Source organism: Notechis scutatus, chromosome Z (genome assembly GCF_049901735.1).
Source record: "Notechis scutatus isolate UNSWTSFEM ecotype Mainland chromosome Z, rNotScu1.2, whole genome shotgun sequence".
NCBI classification, from domain to species: Eukaryota; Metazoa; Chordata; class Lepidosauria; order Squamata; family Elapidae; genus Notechis; species Notechis scutatus.
Window position 1 is genome coordinate 74,816,487 of NC_142025.1, and position 25,230 is coordinate 74,841,716.

General features: G+C 41.3%; 2 protein-coding genes across 3 annotated transcripts in view; both read left to right on the plus strand.

Annotated features, from left to right (window-relative positions):
* The window catches only part of CNTNAP2 (contactin associated protein 2), a 1,285,310-nt gene that overhangs the window by 1,126,119 nt on the left and 133,961 nt on the right, over positions 1–25,230 (plus strand). The window lies entirely within an intron of this gene.
* Positions 19,082–20,775, plus strand: LOC148128934 (uncharacterized). Its single transcript, XM_087946427.1, has one exon. It carries the CDS (start codon positions 19,224–19,226, stop codon positions 20,760–20,762), a length of 1,539 nt encoding a protein of 512 aa, XP_087802553.1. The 5' UTR covers positions 19,082–19,223; the 3' UTR covers positions 20,763–20,775.

Sequence of the window (25,230 nt, forward strand, 5' to 3'; positions counted from 1 at the left end):
TATAAAGGTGTCATACTCCAATTAGTAACTACAGGAGAAAATTTGTTTAATGAGAAAAGATCATATGAAATTGAAACAGAACAGACAAAAGTATAAATATAATGATTTGAATTGAGATGAGATAATCAAAATAAAATTGAGAAAATTAAAAGAGGGGAAAAACTATATAGAAAATGTGGAATAATATAAGATATAGAATAGAACACAAAAAGGAGCATGAAATTGAGTTTTGTGTCTGTATAAAGAAGTTCAACCCGGGACCATGCTATTTTCCAAAAAGTTGTTTTACTTGTATTTTGTATGTGTGAAAACCCAAATAAAACTTTATTTAAAAAATAATAATCTGCAGACTGTAGGGTGATGGGAGAGGGACAAATACTTATCCCATGACAGGACTTATGCTAAGTCCGCCATCTGTCGGTGGAGAGTGTTAGGCGCCAGCCCCTTATCCAACCTGTCCTGGAGAAACTGTAACACCTCAGTGACAGATGCTGAAGTAGGGTCCTGGGCCCTTCCAGAGCACCACTCACAGAACTTCTTCCAAGTGGCATCGTAAAGATGGTTTGTTGACGGTTTAGGAGAAGCTTGTATGGTCGCGATTACCCTGTCAGAGAGGCTGGAATCCCTCAACAATTGCCACTCAACTGCCATGCAGCCAGTTGGAACCATTGGGATTACAGATGTAGAAGGGCCCCTTGGCTGAGAGAAATCATGTTGGCAGGGATTCTCCATGGTCTTTGAGTTGACAGGTTCACCAGGTCTGCGAACCAGGGCCTCCTGGGCCAATGCGGCGCCAGAAGTAGCAGCTCCACCTTCTCCTCCAACATCTTCTGAATGACGGCTGGAATGATCGGGAGAGGGGGAAAGGCATAGAGGAGACCTGAAGGCCTCTTGCTCTGAAGTGCATTGGTCCCCTCCACTCCTGGGTCAGAAACCTGGAGAAAAACCTGCTTACCTGTGCATTCTGAGGAGTAGTGAATAGATCCACCACTGAGGTTCCAAATATCAGGGACAACTCTTGGAACAGGGAAGGGTGGACACTCCACTCTGAGTGGTCGACTTGAGTTTGACTCAACCAGTCTGCCTGGGAGTTGTCGACCCCCGAGATGTGGTCTGCCCTGAGGGACAGAAGGTTCCTCTCTGTCCACCTCCCCAGAGGTTCCTCTTCCTGCATCAGGGCCCTGGGCCTGGTCCCCCCCACCTGTTGACATGAGCCTTGGTGGCCATATTGTCCATCATAAGTAGAATGTGGGACCCTGATACTCTATCTAGGAAGCATCTCAGGACAAGATAGCCCTGAGCTCCAGGAGGTTGATGGGGAGAGACCTGTCTAAAAGAAGCCAGTGACCCTGAGCCATCTGCCCTGCTGGCAGAATGGCTGGTCCCCGCCTGTTGGAAGGAGAGGAGGAACCACTGCAGGATGCGGGCATGTAGGCGTGCCCATGGCATGACGTCAATGCAGGAGATCATTTTCCCCAGCAACTGGGACAGGAGAGACAGTGGAACAGTGTGAAGCAGTTGAATTCTGTTGATCAATTTGTTGAGGCTCTCCTGTCGGTCCTGGGAAAGGAAGACCTTGCAGCGAGTCACGTTGATGATCATCCCAAGGTGCAACAATTGGGTCGTTGGATGAAGATGGCTCTTGACGAGGTTTTATGGAGAATCCATGCTCCTGCAAGAGTTGAATTGGGATCCAAAGGTCTTGCCTGCATGGAGGTAGACTGGATCAGAATGTTGTCCAGATAGTGTTGGACCCTCACAGGCAAAGCTCGGAGGTAGGCTGCCAATGCTGCCAAGACCTTGGTAAAGACCCTTGGAATCTATTATTAATAAACTCAGTCCCATTATCTGTAACTAAAGTAATTATCCTACATCTCATTTTTCTCTCAGCAAATCTTAGCCAGTTAAAGAAATGTTGGAACGTTTCTGTTTTGTTTTTCATTAGATAGCAGAAACCATAATGTGAGTAATGGTCCATTATACTCAAAACATAGCAGGCACCTCCCAAACTGGGTTTCTTAGGACCAATTATGTCAGCAAAAACAACCTCTAAAGGTTCTTTGGTCTTAAACCCATTCAGTCTGTTTGCTGGAGTAACCTTGCTTTTCTCCTGATTACATGCATTACAGTTTAAGTACTTGCTACAGGGTTTTAATTTTACTCCCTCTGACAATTTGACAGTTTGTTTCAGCATTTTGAAATTAATGTGCCCCAGATGTCTATGCAGTAAATGTGTACATTTGTCATGTGCTTAACATTGTTATAAACCGAGTTAGCTATCTGCAACTGGTCATCATGTATCACATATAAATCATTCTCTAAAGTAGCAGTAACACTTTTACCCTCTTTCTCTATTATACAGTTATCTCCCCTAAAGGTTACTACATAACCAAGATTAACTAAAGCCCTTACTGATAGCAAATTAAATTTCAGTTTAGGTACATATAATATAGTTAAATGTCCGTTTATACAAGAACAATATGCAGTACCTTAACCAGAAGCCTTCATCTTCCATCCATTTGCCAATGATATATGTTGTTTACTTGTGGACATCTTTACAAACCTTTTTCTATCTTTAGTAATGCACTGCGATGCTCCACTGTCATCAACCCACAAATCATGGTTTACAGTTGAATTGCTAGACATAGCTAAACTAACATTCTTCTTAGCCTTCTGGTGATTACTAGCAATCTGTTGTTTTCCTTTCTTACAAAATCTAGCTATATGTCCCCTAGCCCCACAAGAAAAACATTTCCTAACAGTATAGGCAGTTGAAAACAAATTCTCTTCTTGTGGTTGTTTCTCTCTCACTTGGTCTCTATCCAGCCTTCTTCTTGCCACTTCTAACAATCGTCCGGTTATGTCAGTCAATGTCAGTTCATTTCTGGTTTATATATTGCCAACCCAACTGTTAGGTGACTATCATTCCAAACATTAATCTGAAGCTCTCTCACCATCTGTTAAAACTTGTTTCATTCCAAAACCAAATACAGTCTGGATGTATTTCTCAAACACTGTTCATATATGTCAGGGGCATCAAATTCAAGTGCCATGGGCTGAATCCAGCCCATAGATCTGGCCCGTAGGGCTGGCCTGGAAATAGCAAAGGATCAGCCTTGCAATGCCTCTGCTAGCAAAAATGGGTTGCAGGGGGGTGTGCGCAGCTGGCCCCTGCTCTGTTTTCAGCCTGGATGGCTTCCTGCAGCACTCTCCCAGCCAAAATGTGACATGATGGCCTCCAGAGGCCTCCTGCAGCCCATTGTTGGCTTGAAATGGAACCTCTATGGGTTGGATTTAGCCTTCCAATGCTTCATTCGGTCTCTGCAGGCTCCCCTGGCCTGTTACAGGCTGAAATGGAACTTTCCATGGGCCTTCCATGGGCCTCCCCCATCCTGTTACAGGCCACCCCTCCAAGGCTAAATTGGCCCGCCAAAAAAGTATTTACATCTCCACAGACTGTGCCTGCTTTGCTAGCATCCTGGATTCCACTTACTCCTCCCCACCCCATTTTCCATGGCTTTACTATACTTACTTTTAGAAGAGCTCCAGAATAGGCTGCCCCACGTGGCAGAGAAGCCAAAGTCTTTTATTCAGAAGGCCATGAAGCAGTAAGAATGTGAGATGTAAGGAAAACAGCTTTCCCTATCTTAATAAAAGACTGGCTTCTCTGCCATGAGGGCCTGCAGGCTTAGTTTGGCCCAGTCTGGCTGGCCTCCTGCTTACTGCTGACTGGCTAGTTCGAATGAGCAGCTTCAGGGATTGGGGCATGGCAGCCCATCAGCAAGGGGATTGCAGTTCAGCCATGAGACAAAGGAAGCAAGCTCCTTGTTGATTGGCTGCTGTTGCTGCCTCAGTCCCTGAGGTTGTCCTGAAGCAGGAGTTCTTTTCTACTACCAGAGATATGCTAGCCACATGGCCTCAAGTCAAAATCTTTTACTCAGAAGCTGACAAAAAATTTTTTCTTAGATTTCCAATTCTTACAGCTTTACCATCATCTGAATAAAACATTTTGGCTTCTCTGCTAGTGGGTCAGCCTCTTCTGGAGCTTTGGAGATCTTCAAAAAGTAAGTAATTCATGGGAAATGGAGTGGGGAGGAATAAGTGGAATCCTGGACACTAGGCAAAGCAGGCCCAGTCTGTGGAGTCATGGCAGAGCAGGATGGGGAGGAAGCAATTGTGGTGATCCCAGATGAGCATAGGTATCTCAGTGGATTGAGGGAGGCCTTGGATGTCCTGCTGCAGCACTAAGCCCCACATGTTCTACCCCACTCTGAGGTACCTCATGTGCATTTAATGACCTGCTCATTCAGTTAACATATGCATTGGGGAAAGCAGGGAGTGATCACATTCATTTAATATGATTCAATCAAATAGATTCTCAGGTTACGAATGTAATTGGCAGGCTCTATTACATTCTTAACTCGAGAATTACTTGTATAATGAGAGTGAGGAAGGGTCTCAGGGAAATCCTGCCTTAGCACTTGGCCTCTACAGGTCCCCCCGAGTCCTATGTCATGCTCACTATGGCCATGCCCAACCTGGCCACGCCCACCATGACCATGCTCCACTCCAGTCACACCCCACCCTGGCCTCCAAGGTCAAATACATCCTGATGTGGTCCTCAATGAAATGGAGTTTGACACCCCTGTTCTGTCTTTTAATTACTGGCTGAATATAAAGACAGACAGGCAACTCTACAAAGGCTTCCATACAAAGTTTCTTTATTGGATCACAAGGCATCCTCAAATATAACTCACGGTTATGTCGAGATTCATCTAATGTCCAATTCTTTGCATAGCTGACTTCATAGTATAAAATTACAGTGATCTTCATCCCATAACGAAGGAGCCAAGGGTGAAACACCAGCACAGAGCTGGGGTCCAAACAAGAGTAAAGGAAACTCCCCCAACCCCACCAAGGGTCAGTTCAGTGACCAATCAGGATTACAGGTGTGACCACATGACATGAACTACATTTCCCATGATGCATTAACTACATTTACCATGAGGCATTCCCTTAAGGGGACAGCTCCCAATTCCTAACTAACTATCCAATTCCCAATTAACTATATACTGTTTGGACAGCACAACCCCTGATATATGGTGTATGTGAGATCAGAATTTTGAAAACTGAGCTATTCTTACTTGATGAAGCTGATGTTTCTCTCTAAAAGCTTAGCACCACGAGTATTAAAAGATAAGTTTCAAAGTGGGTGGAAGCAAGCCATTTATAACAAGCTCACAGCCTTAGGATTCTTCTATCATTTCACTATTATCTCTAGGCTGGGATACGAAAGGTATCCATTTATTAGCATACCCTTGTTACTCAGGACAAGTAGAAATATTGAACATGTTTTTTTGTGCTGCTAGTTTTACACAGCATCCCAAAATACTCTAGTTGCCCAACTCCTGACTAATAAAACAAGATATAATGACCAGTAGTACAAGCATTTCTTATTTTATGATATTAATTCTGAAATCTATTTATATATAAAAGTGAAATACCACTCATGAATCATCACAAAATCTCCAGAACCATAAAGCCTACAAACTTGAAATTTGGCATGTATGTTCCTCTTGGCTTCTAGATGCTCACTAAGAAATGATTTTTCAAAATGACCATCAGAGCATTAGTATCTCGTATATTTTTATTAACATGCTCTGGTGCTAAGGAGTTCTACTCCCCCTCCCCACCTGAAAAGAAATCTCTTCCAAATGCAAAACACAAGCAGAGGAGAGGAGTTTCAGATTCAGAGCACCAAGCAGCTATAGTACAGTTGAGCTAAGCCATGCCCAGGCTCCTTGCTGTCTCCTTGCTCACACAGCAAATACTGTTTCAGTTTCTAAATAGCCTTTAACTCTCTCAAACACTGACAGGATGCTAGCCAGATGAATACTGATGGATACTGGTAGGCAAAGGCAGATTTTTCCCCCTTATTTTCTTCCCCAAAAACTAAGCCCGACCACATAGTTTCGTAGCAAAGCATGGATATTGAGCTAGTTATATATAAGATTGCCAGTTTCTATATGGTGGCATACAAAATTAAACAAAAATATCAGCGCAATTGTACTTGTTTGAGTAGGAAACACTCAGGATTACCCCTGGTCCTTTTTTAATATTAGCTACTGTATTGTATCTTTCCCAGATTTGTCAGGGGCCCTATAATTCTATAGTTTTAACTAATAAGAATGAAGACTTTTAGCATACCTTTTCTTTTTATGTTCTGGATATTTGAACATTTTCTCGATTTTTCTTTCTTCTGGTTAATGACTAGAATAAAGTTATTTGACTTTCATTCTGCCACTGGAAAATGTACAGTTAACTATGCAAAAACAAAGATGTCCTATTTGCAAAATGATTCTCCATTTTCTAACATAAATGTCAAATTAATTTAACTCAAATAAAACAAATTGTGGCTTAAATATTTATATATCACATTTTATTCATCTTCTACAGCAAAAAGTTTATTGTTAAACAGGAAGGTCACACTGTGATAATTAGCTATACAATTTATAAAGGCAACAATTTTGTCCCAGCAGCTGTTAAACTGTTCACAGCTGTAAAGTGATTTCACTTTTGTTTTATGGTGCACAACACTGCCCTCAAAAAGACATAGTATTTAAAGGTAAGCTAAGTTCAGATTTATAGGAATCATTATCCCTGCCCCTCAGTTTATCTGTAACATTTTTCTGAGACTTGAACTAGGTTTTTCCATAGCCAGCTACATAAAAATATATCGCCTAACCTTAATTGAAACTAAAATTTGGAAAGAATTCATTGGCCAAATTCATTCTTATAAATACATTTAGTTCTTCATGGAAGAAGATTATTACTAGTGATTTTTATTTATCCTGCCTCTAAGCAGAGCATTAATGATGATGAGTCTGAAAAGAGCAATTAAACAAAGTGTTCTTGATCTTAGTAAACAAGTTGACAGAACTAAATTTTAGGTTATTCCCCAGGAAATGTCTTCCAGTTTTAATAGGTTAATGCTATTTCCAACCAGCAATTTCAGTCTTTACTAGCTTAACAATCATTATTTTTCAAGTTCATGCTGTGTGTGTGTGTGTGTGTGTGTGTGTGTGATTGCCATTTTACAAGTAATCCTACTTTAAGCTACTATTAAACTGAACTATCTTTGAATGGACAATTTAAAATTTAATTGCTAGTTAGATGTCAATTTGGGTATGATTCCTTGTGACTCTTTGGATAAATGCCCTCTGTTTAGATCTATTCTTCATGATAAACTTAGCCATTTCAAGGATATTGCATTGATCTCCCTAATCTAAACTACCCACTTTCATCATTGTCTTCTATTTCCTTCAATCTTGCCAAATATGGTGTTTTTTCCTAACAATCACCTGCTTTATGTCATTTGATTAAAACAACAACAGCAAAGAAAAATAGATTTTTAAATCCTGATCTAACATTATTCAGGACAAGATCCTCTGAAATTGGAAGTGCTTCTCAAGAAGATATATGATTTTTTTATATAACTATATAGTTTTTATTATAAAATGATGTTATTAAGCCTAAATATAATGAAAACTGTACACTTCAGGAAAAAATAAATTGCAGAGTAGCATAAATTAAAGACTGTGATTACTTAACATCTTGTTAATTCACTCTTTGGGAAAGCACAGGTTCTAGAAATGTTAGATATATAAGAAGCAAAATTTCCTTTCCTCTCAACTTCTTTCACCATCCCTTTTATTTTTCATCAAAATATCAATTTTCCCCTTTTGCATTTCAACAATTGCAATTACCTTTTTTTTAAATGAAAATCTCAAATTATGTTTAATTAAGCATACTTTCTCAAGAGCAGCAGAATTTAGACTTTGAACAATAGTGATCCATGCAGCTTTTTGGGAGAAGTGATATGTCCGTCGATTAAATAAACAAACTTAATAATGCTATCTTATGCATAGGCACATATAGGATAGTCCTCTAACTATTATTTTCTATGTATGTGTACATACATTTAGGTCCTATCCATCCTTAGAATTAATCAGTTGAATAAAGATTGAATGTGCAAAAAGACTAAATAATACAAAATTTCCCCAGGATGATTTACATGCTTTGAAAGCTATGTTTTTCATTGTTAATTTAGAACAAAATAATTGAAATCTATATAATTTATAACACCATTTTCTTAATTTACTTTTAAATACTTTATCTTTCTTAATATCTATAACAAATGTGTATACATTTATAAAGAGAATATAATATTTAGTTGTTCATAGAATATAAATTACAGCATTTATTGAAACAGATTTTTTTTCAGTGAGCATTGACTAAATTACAGTTAAAGAAGCTAGTTGTAGATAGAATGAACTAAAGAGACCTAGGCTTAGTCATGAAGCTTAATAATTTATTTTGGGGACAATCTCTATTATTTAGCCTTAGTTACATTGATTGGATAAAGAAATATATAAACCCAACTTAAACAAAGACTGATAATGAGGGTTAATTGATTGATTGACATTTATGCATTTATATTATGTATTCTTGTGTGTTTGTATAGAATAGCTAGCATAATGTGTAATTCACACTACATCCTAAAAACATATGTATTATGCAATTAGAAGAGTATGGCCAATTTATTTATTACTGTTAAATTATTCTGAGTAACTGATCAAGAATTGGAACAAGGTTTGTAGCAGAACTATTATGGGATAAATACCTTTTCTTTTTAGCAGTGTTACAGCACATAATCCTCAACTGTTCAGAAAATAGAAAGGAAAGAAAGATAATTTCACCCAAAAAAATTATTATAAACAGTGTAAAGAGCAGGCACAAAGTAGAGCATTCCAACACATAAAGATTAGACAAGATTTTAATGTCCAGACTTAGCTGTATTACAACAAACATACTGTAGGGTCCTGCTTTGTTACATGAATATAAATATAGATAGTATTGTGCAGGTGACTATAAGATTATGTCACATCATTATTGACACTGGAGGCCTGAGCATCATCCCTAAAAATGGCTTTTTACTAAGTTCAAAAAATAGGCAATAAAAAGGCTTAAGCTAGTTATCATGGGAAAATATGTAATTATGTGTTCCAAAGGTGCTTTTTCAGGAGACAACTGGACTTCCTTATTTTTCTTTTTGAAGATGTTTCACATCTCATCCAAGAATCTTCTTCAGCTCTGACAGAATAATGGGAATATAGTCTCAGAGCTGAAGAAGCTTCTTGGATGAGAAGCAAAACGTCTTCAAACAGATAAACAAGAAAGTCCAGTTGCCTTCTGAAAAAGCACCTTTGGGACAACCATGACCCAGATAACTGAAAATCTTTACAGACGTGTAACTATGTGGTTACTATGAATCAACAATGTTGATGTATATAGTTAAACTATATTTAAATCCATGATGGCTGTTTATAAGAAAAAAAGTAACAATATTGCTTCATGGCATAGTGATCATGTCTAGGAATCAATGGCCTGTTTATCTTATTCCACTCTTGAATTGTCTATTGTTGTCATCTGAGATCAGGAGAGGCAATATTAGAGACAACATGGGATCAAGAAACCAGTATAGATTTAGGATTCCAGATATTATGGAAGGTGTCAGTAAGGTGAACATCAATCTTATTGATGTTAGCTTTACATTGGTGTGAAAACTTCTCCCCCATACAGATGTGCAGTATTCAGTGCAAAGTATACTAATGATTGTGCCACTATATGGAATGTTTTTTGTTTTGCTCCCCAGCCTGTTCCTGATATTTTCCTAATAAAGTTTTTTTTTCAGTTTTTGTTTTCAAAACACTTCAAGGTGTTTTCCAAATGTAAGGGGTCAGTCAAGGATTATTCCAAGATATTTTGGATGGCAGTTGTGCTTTTTCCACAAAAAACCCTATTTAATTCTTTCTTTGCCCTGTGATTGCTTAGATAGAAAATGCATACTTGACTTTCATTTGGATTTGCAGATAGACTTGCCTTCTTATAATATTGGCTTAGCGTACTGAGGTCCTTAGTAAGAATTCCTCTTCCTCAAAAACATAGAGTTCAAAAATGTTTCCTTAGGAAATTCAAGGCACCCGGAATGATCTTATTGCAGATGCATGATTATCTCCCTTAGATATTGGATTACTATCCTATTGCAATTTATGGCACCATAATATAATTTTATCATGGTTTTATCGTAATTTAATATTTTATCTCATATATTGTATTGTGCACATACTAAAATACATAGTATAAACATCAGCAAATTTAAATTTAAATAAATATCAGTGTGTTAAATAAACGTCAGCAATATCTATATCTTTACTGGGGGGGGGGGAAACAGAGAGAGAGAGAGAGATATTGCTGGTGTTTTATTTAAAACATTATTGTATGACCTCTGTTGATGCCATATACTAAATAAAATAAATAAAATAATGCCTAGAAATCTCTCTTACTGAGCAACCTTTATGGACAGACAACAATAGCTACTAATAATATTATTACTGTAGGAGCTGAATCTTAATGTTACCCTTATAACAAATCATGGATTATGACAAATCATGGATAAAGATTACTGTGTATGTAATACAGTAGCAATTAGGATCAGATCCAGAAATAGTAGATACAAGAGTCCATATCTCTAATATTCAATATACTATCCATAATTTTTATTGTAATGATATTTCATGTCTTTCAAATAGAATCAATTGTATGACTAATTCATTTTGATTTGATCTGCGTGCTCTCCTTGCTTGGAATTATTTTTATTTAAAATAAAATATTAAATTAAATTAAATATTTAGACCAATGTAGAGTTTCTTCTAAATTTATATTTACTCCTGGAAACAAATGATTGGGGGATCCGTTTTGCCTGTTTGACTCTCTCCACTTTCCCTTAGTCTGTTATGCCTTTTCATAATCTCTTTGCCATTCATCACACTCATTATTTATGAATAAAGAAATCACTCCATACTTTTCTTGCTATCTATGGAGATAATACCATGGATCCTTTGCCATGGGTAAAAACATTCAGAAAAATAGTGTAATTTCAATACTTCCCATGCCAAGCTATAAACACCTTTATAATTTAAAAAAATGTGAAATGCAGCTGGGAAACAAAGATTCCAGACCATGCTCAAAGATAGACTTATATACAATTCAATGTGAAATCTAAGCAAGAATTTCCCAAGGCACAGTCTTTAAACAAAATAAAAAATGAAATATGTATCAAGTAGCAAATATAGCTATATAAAAACTTTTTATACGATTATTTGAGAGTTCAGTCACTCCCAGAATAGATTCATTTCCCCCTTCTGGAAAGTTCACTAATAGAAAGATTGGGCAATCGTGTTTTATGAAAGGCTGCATTATTTTTCAAGTTAATTTTTAAGGGAATTTGTATCCATGCTGTGTGAGGGTTTTCAAAAGTTGTGAATAGATTAAAACAATGTTTCTCAAGCTTGTAAATTTAAGATGCATGGATTTCAATTCTTCACTCTATACTTTTGCTGAAAAAAATGCTATCATAATTGAAACCTTGAAATAAGTTGAAAAACAGATGAAATCATGGATTTTCAAAACACTCCTTTTAGTCTTGAAGAATGAGTTTCTATGATGTGTTGTTATATCTTCATGTAATCAAACTGGTGTTATTGTATCACGTATTGTGCATTCTATCCACTGTATCTGCATTTTAATTAACCTGTAAAATCAGCCCTGAGATACCTTGAGGAAAACACTTTTTTTAAGAATAATAATCTGTAACATGATTTCTACTTTCCAGTACTGAACATGAAGCTTCACTGGAGCAAACAACTTGGTGTACCCTCTAAGTTAATGACATGTTTTCCAAGGAAGCTTCTGGCTGATATTCTATGATTTTCATTGACAAATGTTATGCTCTACTGCATTTTCTATATTATATAGGAGGTAACATTTGTATTTTTCCTTTTCTTTGTTTTTTCTGAACTCTTAACATACATTGCTTTTTCTTTCTCCTTGGTATCTGTCATGCCCCTGGTGGAGATTGACTCTGAGGGAGAGGAGGAACAGCCAACATGGAGTGGAAATGTGACTCCAGAGGTTGTGGAGGAGGCTGGGGAAGGGCAGAGGTCGGCTGGGCAGTCAGAGGAGGACTCAGGCCCATCCCCTCTCCATCCTAGGACACGCAGGGAGGAGAGGATAAGGGAGAGACATAGTCTATTCGGGAGGAGAGGGCTTTGATCCTCTTCATGGGCTGCAGCTGTGACAACTGGATAAGAAGATGGACATGCGTATGGGCGAGTACTAGAAACAAAGCATGGAAATATCTCTAGTTTATTGTTCCTCTCTGAATTTGCCATCCTTCCCAATGTGTGTTCTGATATCTGTGGACATCTTCAAGCATTTACCTTGTCTGGTTTGTGTTGTTTTTTACTCTTTATAATTTATAGTTTTTAGTTAAAACGGCATTTCCTCCTTCTTGTAACTGCTCGTGTGGGAGTTTTTTGTCTCCAGTCAAAGATATTTGGAGCTTGGAAGGAAAGTGAAGGAATAAAAGGGGCTTTACCTGTTTTTTGTGACTGTGTTTATTTTGTATCCCACCCCAGGGTCATTACAGTATCTTTAGCTAAGAAAATGTATATGTGTTTAATTTTTATTGCTTTTATTATTTGTTCATTCAACTGTAACTTTTGCTGGTTCTTCCATAAATGTGTGTTTTAATTTTTTTTCCCCATCCTACACCCATTTTTTTCTTTCTATATGATCTGTCTTTGAGTTACAGTAAAACAGTCTTTCACAATTAAGATGATACATTAAGATCACACATTAACTACATGTATTAGGTTCCCTAGGGCCTCGGCCAGGTGTCAGTAACCCACATCTCCAGAGCTACATGCAGCTTTTTCATCCCTCTGCTGTGGCTCCCTGTCACCCTGCCATGACAGAGGGATGAAAGAGCTATTGCCCTGTCATGGCAGTGCCAATGGCCAGAACCTTAGTCTGGGAGCGAAGCACCCCTGTAACTTGCCTTTGTGCGGCAACAGGATTCCGCCTTCATCGTGATACATTTGCTGTTGCCACCAGCAAAGAGGGCTGGGAGAGAACAGGGGTGGTTCTTGTAGGGTTGGGGTCATCCCCCAAGCCTGGCCTTCCTTCTCCCTTATCGGCAGGGCCAAGAGAAAGGAGACAGTTTGGGGAAGTCCTACCTCCCTGGCCGAGTGCTGAGCACAAAAGCTCAGCATGGGGGGCAGCTGGCCCAGCAGAAGTGCCCCCATTGGCGAGTCGGTCTATGGAGAGGCCTGGCCCAGTTGTCACAGTGGGACACAGCTTGGCACCTCCAGACATGGGCTGGTGCCTTTGAAACGTGCCATGCCTTTGTGGAAGCCAGGCCGCAATGGCTGGGGCCATGGGGGAAGGGGCAGTGAAGATATCAGGCTTGCTTTCCCCCTCCTCAGCAAACTGGCCCTGGAGGAGCACTGAAAATTGTGGGCTGGAGGGTCAGAAGGTGTGCTTTGAGGTCATCCCAACACACGTTTCCAGCATGTGCACCTCTGTCCCAAAGTGGAATTGAGTGGGGGGAAGCGGGAAGGGAGCAGGGGGAAGGGTAGTGGGCTTCTAGGAGGAGAAGCCCAGCTGGCTTTCCTTTTGGCATGGGCAGGGGAAAGACCCAATAAAAATCCAATTTCCCCCAATAAATGGGGAAAATAAAGGCACAGCAGTCCAGGGTCAAAAAGGGGTGGAATCTGTTCATTGGAGGATCAGAGAGGAAATCAGTCGAAATCTGGGTGGGAAGCTATTCAGAGAAGGACCTGCCTGGGTCTCTTCCTCCCTCTCCCTTAGATTCTCCCACTCCCAGCTTTCTCCCCTAGCCTCATTTTAAGGGGATATGGAAGCAAGGTGGGACAATAGTAGCTAAAAGGCTGTGAGCGGGGAGCGGATAGAAAACCCCTTCTGTGGTATCAATCAGCTCTTTGCCATCCGATCCACTTCAGAGCATTTTCCATGGGCCTTGGTTGGAGGCAATGGGCATAAAATGCAGCAGTTCCAGACTGCACCAAGTTCTCAGACTACTAGCCCTCCGAATCCTCCCCCCCTCTCTTCCCCCAAGTCCAGAGGGGACTCCACCCTGGGTTTCCTGGTTCACATTTCTGAATCCTGTTTTTTTCTGGGCGGGGGGAGGACAGACACTCCTCAAAATGTGTGCTTAAATCTTGCACTGGTGCAAAGTCCTGATTATTAAAGACGGGGATGGGGTAAAGGTGCCATTCCTTTCCCAAGGACCCAGGGAAAGTGGAATAAAAATAGGTGTGTGTGTGTGTTTGTGTGTGTGTGTGTTGTAAATAACAGCCCGGGGTAGCTTCAGCTACTGTTATTTTTGCTGACAACAGCTACTGTTATTTTTGCTGAGAGCTTCTAATCTACACAGCATTCTTTAATAAATACTAACAATAACGTACCATAATGCACAGGATTAAAGGAAGGAAGGTGAAATCAGGAGGGGGAAGGAAGGAAGGAAGGTAGTGAAATCAGAGGAGGGGGAAGGAAGGAAGGAAAGAAGAAAGGAAAAAGAAGAAATAAGGATGTGATGGCCCCCCAGAGGGTACTGCACTACACTCCCATTATTCCTGAGTTGTTGCTGTTAAAGAAATCCAGTGCCACTAGGGAGAAGCCAAGTTGTGAAAGAGTGATTGAAATTCCTCACATTGAAACTAAGTGGTGATAGGTCATAACAGAGGTGTGCATTCTCCCTGATGCAGTTTCTTGTTATGTGCCCTATGATTTAAATTTCAGATAATATATTTCTCTGCTGTCCTCTTGTTAATTCAATAAGGTATCCCAGGGCACTGCCAGGGTTGAAGGGGATCCTGCAGAAGATGGAGCCTATCTTATCTCTGTATCCATCAAGCATTCCATGTTCTGGTTTCTCTTCCTCATCCCCATTTGTTCTTCTAGCACACTTTTCTTTCCTTTGATATAACAGGAAAAGTCGTTGAACGTACCTAAGAGCCAAACTTTAGTTGTACTTGAAATCTTAATTTCTCCAGAGGGGCTCAAATAGTGGAAAGGTGGAAGGGAGGGAGAGGGGGGAGGGAGGGAGAGAGAGGGGGGGGGAAGCAGGAAGGGAGGGAAAGAGGGGGGGAGAGAGCAACTGGTAGGTGTGACTGGGAGGGAGTGAATCTGTGGGAAATGGGTCCAAATGGCTCTTTGAATGTTTAAGGTTGCTGACCCCTGGCCTAGGCACATACTAATCCATCAAGACAGAATTATTATATCAACTTTGAGTAAGTGCCTCCTTAGTTGGAAAAAGAACCATCCAAAATCCATTCCTTTAAAAGAAAAGAAGAAAAGGCTTCAGTTTTAAATCTTGGCGCTGATGTTACTTCTTTGTGTGTTCTGCATTAGTGTATCTTTGGTTGTATGTTTGATTTCTTTCTTGCTGGGACCTTCTTTCTTACCTAGAATTAACACATTTCATAACGAACTGAAAGTTTACTAAACATATGGATTCTCATGGAGAAGTGAAAATTGTAGCAACATCACAGTAAATATTCTTATGCACAAACAATTTCATATTATCTATATTTATACCCTTGCAGGCAGCAAGTTTTCTATTACATCGCAGTTCAACTCTTTGTCTAGTATACATGATAGAAACAATAGCGTTTTTTCTGGGACAGAAAACCATCTTGAGAAGAGATTACTCTTCTACAAATTGGTGTCTATTTTTTAACTTCCCTAATATGGACTAATATATTTAAGTTTTCAAACAGAAATTGGATCGAGTTATTTTGTTGATTCATTTCTTAGCGCTCATTTTGGTATAGCTCTTCACTTTGAATTGTGTGTAATTAATGTGATTTAGATTGCATTCTTATTGTCAGTGTTCCAACCAAACTCTCCATCCCAAATTCAGCACTCAGAGACAAAGTCCATCCAAGTAATAATTTATTAGAGAAGTCATATTGGCACATCTGTGGAAAACCCGAAATTGAATTCCCGCGTTTTTCCCTGCTCATACTAAAACTCACACCCAGCCCCTTACTGATGATCCTCAAGTCACACTCTCCAATCCACCTCAATTCTGAACTCCCTCCAAACTCCAGTGTCTCGACCTTGAGCTCTGGCAAAAGAATGTTATTGTAGCTATCCTCCCTTCTCACTACTTTCTCATTCCCACAGCTACCCATCCCTCCTTATGGCCGCCCCAAATTTCAATCAAGATGGATTCAGGGCTGACACTTATACAATTTATCCAAGAACGAGACTAATTTCATTCAGTGTGATTTCAATATAGATTGCTTTCTAAATTACATAAATTGTACTCAATATACTATGGGTTCATGATTAAAAAGAATCACAAGTTTGATGGACAAGTTGACTTAGAAGAACATAAGAAAATGAAATATATTCAATATATTTTTATCTAAGTATGTATTTTTTCAGTACAATAACCAACATTATGATACTTGCAAAATAGGATTTTAAATTTTCATATACATATACAAAAACAGTTTTCTTTCAATGAGCATTTTTTTCTTTTGGGAACTGCTAATTTTGTGGATTTCTACAATCTACCACCTTAATGACTCTTTTTTAAAGATATATTTTTTATTGTTTACATATAAATATATTGAATACAGTGTAATTGTCCTGGCATTCCAATTATCATAAAACAAAAGGGGAAACAGAATAACATATATACTATTTTAAACAGTGCTAGTATTGTACAATAGTTTCTGACCATCATATTCTAATATGTCAACTTATCTATCATTCTAATATTTACATTCCTATATCAATATTAAAAATAATATCTCTTTCCATGTCCACCTAACCTGATTCTTTCGCATTCCAGCTTCTACCTTGTGTTTCTAACCATTGATAGAACCTATTCCATGTTGAATAGTATTCTGTATCTCCTTTATCTTTTATTTTTAGTGTTAGTCTGTCCATTTCCGCACATTCTCCCATGAGCTGTTCAGAGCATCCAGAAGTGGGAGGTGCTTCAGTCTCTTCTGGAAAGGCTGGGCTTAAAACTCCGGGACGCTCCTCCTCCTCCTCCATGGGACTCCTCCTCAGCATCCCCCAGTTTTAGCTCAGCCTTCGTGGTAAGAAGTTGTGCACTCCCTGACTGGAACGGCTTTTCTCAAATTCAGGTTTGCTCTTTAAAACCCTTCACCATTTAATTCGGTTTTTCAGGCTTTCCCCTCAATTTACTCAAAAAAATAATAATAATAACAATAGTAAAACAGTTTTCCTCGCAAATTAGTGGAGCCTGCCACTCCGCAGGCAGCTTGAGGCTATCGCCTCAGGAAACACCCTTATCTACCCTTCCGATCGTCTGCTCTGCGATCGGAACGGAGCACTCACAGCCGCGGCTTTCCTTGCTTTGCTGTTTTCTCCTGACAGCAGCATTTAAATCGCAAATTAGAGCAGCAGCAGCAGCGGCTCGTCAGACGGCCCAGGCTTAACATCGGTGATTCCGCTTCCCGCCCTTTTCAATGGCTGCCTCAATTTCACGCCTAATTACCATAGCCTCCATTCCTCACTGGTTTCCCTTGCTGGGGACCGAGGTAGTAACTTTTCATTGTGCCCTTCCTGGATTTGGCTGTCCTTCTGGCTAACGTTGCACTAACTGGCTACTCATTATACAGGCATTTCTGTGCATTTGCTTGTGGATCAGTTACTCAGACGGAAGCTACGAGTGACATTTATATAGGGCTGTAGTTGTTTGGTGAGAAATTTGGCTAGGTTTTGTAGAGGTGAGCCTATGGAGCTGACTATTGGTCTAAGTGGGGTTCCTTCTTTGTGTATCTTGGGGAGACCATAAAGCTTAGGGCATCTGGATGATTTCTCTCTGGGTATGATTCTTTGCTGGATTTCTTTACTGATGGGGGAGGCTTTTATTTTGGATCTGGTGGTTTTTTCTAGGTAGGTGGTGGGGTCTGTGTTTAGGGGTTTGTATGTGGGGTCTTGGAGTAGGTTGGTTAACTTGGTTTGGTAGTCAGAGTTAGAAAACCAAGGAGTATATGAAATCCCTTGCACCGCCTGCCCCACCACATACATCGGACAAACTAGCAGAAGAATAAGTGCACGCATTGAAGAACATAAGAACTCAATCAAAAAAGAAGAACCGACCTCTTCCCTGGTCCAACACCTCAAAGCCACAGGACATAAGATTGACTTTAAAAATACCAGAACTATCACCAAAACTGAACACTTCAACAACAGAATAATCAGAGAAGCCATAGAGATAGAAAAACGCCCACACAGCATGAATAAACGAGATGATACCTCCCGCCTACCAGCCATTTGGAAACCCGCCCTCACAAACAGACGAGTACCTAACATGAAGAATGACACCAGACCCACACCCATGAGGGCCACACAAGATGCTACCACCACACTTCCACGTAGAAAGCAGACTCACACCCACACAGAAGATGAGACATGACCACGGACCAGAAGCCGCACTGCAGCTGCATCACTACCCGCTTCAAACCCCTCCGAGCCATACATGAAGCGAACTGACACCCACCATGAAGATGCGGCACGACCACGAACCCGAGGCCAAACAGCAGGATCACAGCTCACCAGCTCAAATCCCCCAGCAACTGACTAACCTAAGCACAACCAAGCCCCCAACTGAACAGAACACACCTCCAGCCAATCAGAACACGGCCAACCCCCAACCAATCAGAACACAGCCAAACCCCCAACCAATGAGAACACACCCCCACCCAATCAGAACACAGCCAAGCCCCCACCCAATCAAGTCACACCCCCACTAGCAGTTAAAAGGAAGAAGCAGCTGCAAGCTCACATTACTCTGAGAAGCACAGAGCAGAAGACACAAGCCTGAAGATGATGAATGAGACTTCATCGAAACGTTGCCTAGATACTTCCAATCTTACACGGGAGAAAACCCGAATAACCAAAGATCCAGATATATATATATATACACACACACACAGTCTTACCTTCTTGGAGGAGCTTTCTAATTTCAACTGCAGGGGAAGGCATCTCCCCAAAGTTCAAATTTCTACCACAATATTAATAATAATCATAATAATTTTTTTTTAAAATCAAAAAATTAAATTTACATTCAGAGGCAAGACAATCCATCACACAAAATGGAACATGACAACGCTTTCCACTCCAAGCCAAGTAAGTCCCAAGACAAGCCTGTGGGCCCCAAAAAGGCCTCTAAGGCAGCAGATAAGGATGCCCATAGAAGGCACCTAGCATTGGAAAGACAATTGCAAAAACGAGCCAGGGAGGCAGAAAAGATGGCTATGACACAACAACCTGATCAGAACCCAAACCCATTGATGGGGCCCTTGGACTTATCTACCCAGCACAGACAGGCTGTTTCTAGACAACCCCCCATAGGCACATCTCCTCCATTGAGCACTGGCCGGCCAATTCCTAAGGCAACCTTCACCCCTACGGCCGCTGGCCTAAGACAGGAGGAGGGATTACCTGAGACTATTCCCATCAAAATGAGGCAATGGATGGAGATGGCGATTCAAAGGGGCATTGCAGCTGGAGTTCAGCAATCCATCCGGAGCAGATACTTCTTGACCGCTTTGGATGCGGGATCCCTGTCCGCTCGATCCTTTGGGCATACCCGGCAACATCAATCTCAGGTATTCCCCAATATTCCTAACATAACAGCCCAGGGCCTTCGGGAGGAGGTGGACTTTGAGGACCAGGAGGTTTCCATGGAGGGGGGGTCGATCCATCAGATGGACTTGGAGCTGTCAGAGGCTGACCCGCTAGAACGGGCAATGTCAGATGACGAAGGCCTCATTCCAGACCAACCTACTTTTTCTGGCCTTTTTCGCCCACACCTCTTTAAATCTTTACTGTTCAAGGCAAAGAACACCGCTAAGCTAGGCACTTCAGACCCTCATCCATTGTCAACAGAATCTCAGGACAAATCCAAGGACCTAATATTCTCACAACCGGCTAATGAGGCGGAAACTATCCCTGTCCCTTGTATGTTTGCTGAATTAGTACAAAATCAATGGGTATCAGCAGCATCATACCCAGCCCCAACAGGGTATGATAAGCAATATTTTAATTTGGCACCAGAGTTTGCAAATTTTCTCAAAACGCTCGAGGTGGATGAGCCCATTGTGGCACTGGCCTCTTCTTCCACTTTCCCTAACGAGGCCGAGGAAGCCCTGAGACCAGAAGACAAGAGAGCAGAGTTAGCACTCCGTAGGGCGCACGTTTCTGATGCCTGGGCCATTAGGGCAGCTACAGCTGTGTCCTTTTTTACACGTTCCTCCCTCCGATGGATCTCCCACTTGAGGGATATATTGCCAGCTTCAAATGTCAGAGCTCACCAAGACATAGCTAAAATTATGGCAGCCGCAGAGTTCTCCGCCGACGCCACATTTAATGCAGTCAAATTCTCATCTAGGGCCATAGCATCTCACGTATCAGCATGGAGACTGCTATGGCTCAGGCATTGGCAGGCGGATACCAAGCAAAAATGCAAGTTGGCATCAGTCCCAATATCGGGGGATAAATTATTTGGCAGTGTCTTGGAGCCCCTCCTTATAGAAAATAGAAACAAGAAAAAAGTGCTTCCCCCTCTTTTTCGTAGCTCCGAAAACAGAACACCCCAGTCGTTTCGAAGGGGTTCCTTTCGGTCCTACTATCAGGGCCCCTACGTTCCCAGATCTCAGAGAACATCAGGCTACAGGCCCAGTTTTAGACAGGATAGGCCTGAATCTTCCAATAGAGGTCAGTGGGGAGGCCAAAATAGTAGAAACCCCAGAGGCATTAGAGGCCAATTTTTTCGTCGCCCCAAGTAAGCCCTTGACAGCAGTTCCCATTGGAGGGTGGTTAAAATTATTTGCCGATCAATGGGATAGCTCCACCTCTGATGCGTGGGTCAAGGACACTATTAGGTTTGGCTTAGCGCTGGAGTTTCAATCCTCCCTGCCGAACTTTTTCATTAGGAGCCCTAGGTCCATGGACCCCATTAAGAGGGCGTTGATGCAGGAGGCTATCAATCATCTTCTGCATATTCGGGCCATTAGAGAGGTTCCATCTGAACAGTGGGGTCAAGGCTGTTACTCTCTATTGTTCGTGGTCCCAAAGAGTTCGGGGGGCTGGAAGGCAATTCTGGACCTCAAGCGTCTGAACAAATCATTGGTTTATCAAAAATTCAAGATGACTACTCTCCAGTCCATTCTGCTTAGCATCAGAGAGAACGATATCATGACCTCTATAGATCTCACAGAGGCTTATCTACATATACCCATCAGACCTGCTCACTACAGATATCTTAGATTTTGCTATTGTGATCAGCACTATGAATATATCACCCTGCCATTCGGTCTGGCTTCGGCCCCTAGGACTTTTACCAAGGTCCTCGTGGCTTTGGCTGCATCACTCAGGATCAAATCTGTTCGCTTACAATGTTATCTGGATGATATTTTAATTTTGTCATCTTCCAGACATCAAGCAAAATTGGATACCAAGATTACTCTGGAGACCCTTCAGGGTCATGGCTTTTCCATAAATTGGGATAAAAGCCACTTGATCCCCTCAACTAGGCTAGTTCATTTAGGGGCAGTGATAGATACCGTGGAGGGCAAGGTCTTTCTCTCTCAGGACAGGTTAAACAGTATTCAGTCTTTGGCTAAAGAGATCAGGGCCTTAAAGAGGGTTTCCCTGGCATTGCTGTCTCAACTGTTAGGGAAACTGATTTCTTGTACTTCCATTGTGCCTTGGGCTCGATTCCATTCTAGAGAGCTGCAATGGTTCATGCTACCTTTCCAGTGATCCGGAAGAGCCACCTCCAACGTCCGGATAAAGGTACCGTACAACGTTCTCCAATCGCTCCGCTGGTGGTCAGAAAAAACGATAAACCCTTTCAAGGAACCTCACAGGGCAATGATCACAACTGATGCCAGCCTGGTAGGATGGGGACCTCACTTCCAATCCCACACTGCACAAGGCATTTGGACTATTTCCGAACAATCACAAAGCATCAACCTGTTGGAACTGCGAGCAGTTCACCTGGCCTTACGCAGTTTTCTACCCCTGTTCCATTCATGCCACGTTCTGGTCTTGAAAGACAATATCACAACCAAGGCCCACGTGAACAGACGGGGGGTACTCATTCCAAACTTCTGATGCTGGAGATGACCAAGTTGTTCAAATGGGCCGAGGCCAATCTGTCTTCGCTCAAGGCAGAACACATAGCAGGGGCCTTAAACACATAAGCAGACTGGCTCAGCAGGGCCACGATAGATCAGGCAGAGTGGCGCATACACTCGTCTGTCTTCTAGAAAGCAGTGCGGAGGTTTGGGCAACCGGTGATCGATCTATTTTCCTCTCCTCTCAACGCCCAATTGCCCCGCTATATCTCAAGATTCCCGACTCAGGGGGTGGAGGCCGTCAATGCCCTGCGATGTCAGTGGCCTCTCGGGCTTCTATATGTGTTTCCTCCACTCCTGGTAATACCCAGGTTGATCCAGAAGTTAATGGAGGAACGAGCGGAATTGATATTGGTCGCCCCTTACAGGCCCAGGTGAACGTGGTTCGCAGATTTACAGGACCTGTCAAGAGAACAACCTTGGAAAATTCCACCATCGAAGGTTTCCCTCTCCCAAGGGCCGATACTTCACCCAAACCCACAATGGCTCAGTCTAGCTGTATGGAGGTTGAGCGGAGCCGTTTAAGGGCCCAACAAATTTCAGAGGATGCTATTGTCACTATTCAAGCATCCAAACGGGCCTCAACAAATCGTATATACGAGGCCACATAGTCAGACTTTTGTCGCTGGTGCCAGGGGTCTAAGATAGACCCAACTGCTCCATCAATAGGACAATTATTGGGCTTTTTACAGGAGGGGTTGCCCAAGGGCCTATCTCCAAATACTTTACATAGACAGGTGGCGGCTTTAGCCTTGGTGATAACCTGGGGTGACCTCCATTCCATAGCACACCATCCACATGTCCACAGCTTTCTCAAGGGTGCTGCAAACTTATGACCTCCTGTAATTCACCGCTATCCCACCTGGGATCTCAACAAGGTGTTAACCGCACTTACAACCAGCCCTTTCGAGCCTCTAAAAACCACTAGTCTTAAATTCCTGACATATAAGGTGGCCTTCCTAATTGCAATCACATCTGCTAGAAGAATTTCAGAATTGGCGGCATTGTCAATGTGAAAGGACCTGTGCGTGTTTCATGTGGACAGAGTGATTCTCCGTTTGGATCCATCGTTCACTCCTAAAGTAAATTCAACCTTCCACAGAGCGCAGGAGTTGGTCCTTCCAAATTTCTGCCCGAAACCATCTCATAGACTGGAACATCAATGGCGTAGACTGGACGTGCGAAGGGCCTTAAGCATCTATCTAGACCGCACAGCGGCATTTCGAAAATCTGAGGCTCTATTTCTATCCTTCAACCCATCCACTTTAGGACAAAAGGTGTTGTCCACGACCATCGGTTGAGCGCCACCATAGCCAAAAGTTATGAATGCCAGTCCATCTCAGTTCCTAAGGGCATTACGGCCCACTCAACAAGGAGTGCGGCAACATCAGCAGCATGGGCCACACAGGCCTCCATAGACGAAATTTGCAGAGTGGCAGCTTGGGCTTCACCATCTCCCTTTGTCAGAAATTATAAAATTGATGTCTATGCCTCAGCAGTCACTTCCTTTGGCAGAAGAGTCCTGCAGAAGGTCCACAGAGTTTAGGAGTGGATTTCGATCCAGACGGAGTCCCTCCCTAAGGACAGGCCAAGCTTTGGTATGTCCCATTTCTGGATGCTCTGAACAGCTCATGGGAGAAAGGGCGTTGGTACTTACCTGATACGCCCGTTCTCTGTGAGCTGTGAAGAGCATCCAGCCCCACCCATTTTTTTCCGTCTGGTGGGGTTCCGTTCCAGTCAGGGATCTAGATTAGGTGATGAGTTCCAGACTTTGGCACTCAGTCTTCGCAAAACTGGGGGACGCTGAGGAGGAGTCCTGTGGAGGAGGAGGAGCGTCCCGGAGTTTTAAGCCCAGCCTTTCCAGAAGAGACTGAAGCACCTCCCACTTCTGGATGCTCTTCACAGCTCACAGAGAACGGGCGTATCAGGTAAGTACCAACGCCCTTTCTAGTATCTTCCTTATCACCTCATCCTCTGACGTGGTGTTTTCATTATTCCACTGCTGAGCATATACAATTCTTGCTGTGGTCAAAACATGTAATATTAGATATATTGTCCCTTTATCAAAGCCATCTGATATAATACCTAATAAAAACAGTTTTGGCTTAAAATATATATGTTGTTTGATCATTTTTTCTAACCATGTGTATATTTGTGTCCAAAATTTCCTTGCCTTTATACAGGTCCACCACATGCGGTAATATGTGCCAGATATTTGTTTGCATTTCCAACAGTTTGGGGACATATTGTTAAACATTTTAGCTAATCTTGCCAGGGGCAGATGCCACCTACAGAACATTTTATAGTGATTTTCCTTATATGATGTGGCCATTGTCAGTTTCCAGTTTCTATCCCAAAGCTTTTGCCCTTTAGCCAATGACTCTTTAAATGGTTATGATGAACTCAGCACTATAATTATATGGGCAGTTTCCAAAGCTAGCAGTGTTCATTAATAGAAGTTATAAATTTCCCTTAAGGACACAGTAGAGAAGCTTTTAATAAAGAATTTCTAATTAGTCTTGAAGGCATATACTCTGCAAAACTAGCTGAATTTTTGTTTTGTTCTTTTTTTTTTCATTGATAGTTAATTATCCTAGTTCTAATTCCAATTTGTTTTATAACTGACACAAATAGATTTAGCATCTTGTTGGGAGTGAGTTTTGAAGTAAGATAAACTGAATGGCAAGTCTAATGAAATAATTGCATTAAATAGTCATTCCATGTCTTCCAGAAATGTAAATTTCTTTAAAAGCTTTGCACAGTCATGTTTCTATACTGGCATATAAAAGATTTTCAGTCAATGTATTATGGTTGGTGGTAGCCTTTTAATTATTATGTCATATTCAGAGTAATTTATATAACAAAAATTTCAGGTTTTATTTCCTTTTCAAGCTATTGTCTGTGTTATTTCTAAAATAGATTTGGAAGATAATTGTGGGAATTATTATTGTTAATTATCATTAATATTATTATTTCTAAACATCTTCATTCAGATCATAGAAATGTTTGTCTTTTCTTGCCTAGTGGTTGAACCCAGAACCTATACAAAGCTAGCATTTTGCTTACTCTGACAAATTAAATCTAATTTGTCAGGCATCCATTAACAAGATTTAGC

What these genes read in the sequence shown, in the direction of transcription:
- LOC148128934 (XM_087946427.1), top strand. Translation starts at nt 19,224, where the DNA reads ATGGCTATGACACAACAACCTGATCAGAACCCAAACCCATTGATGGGG.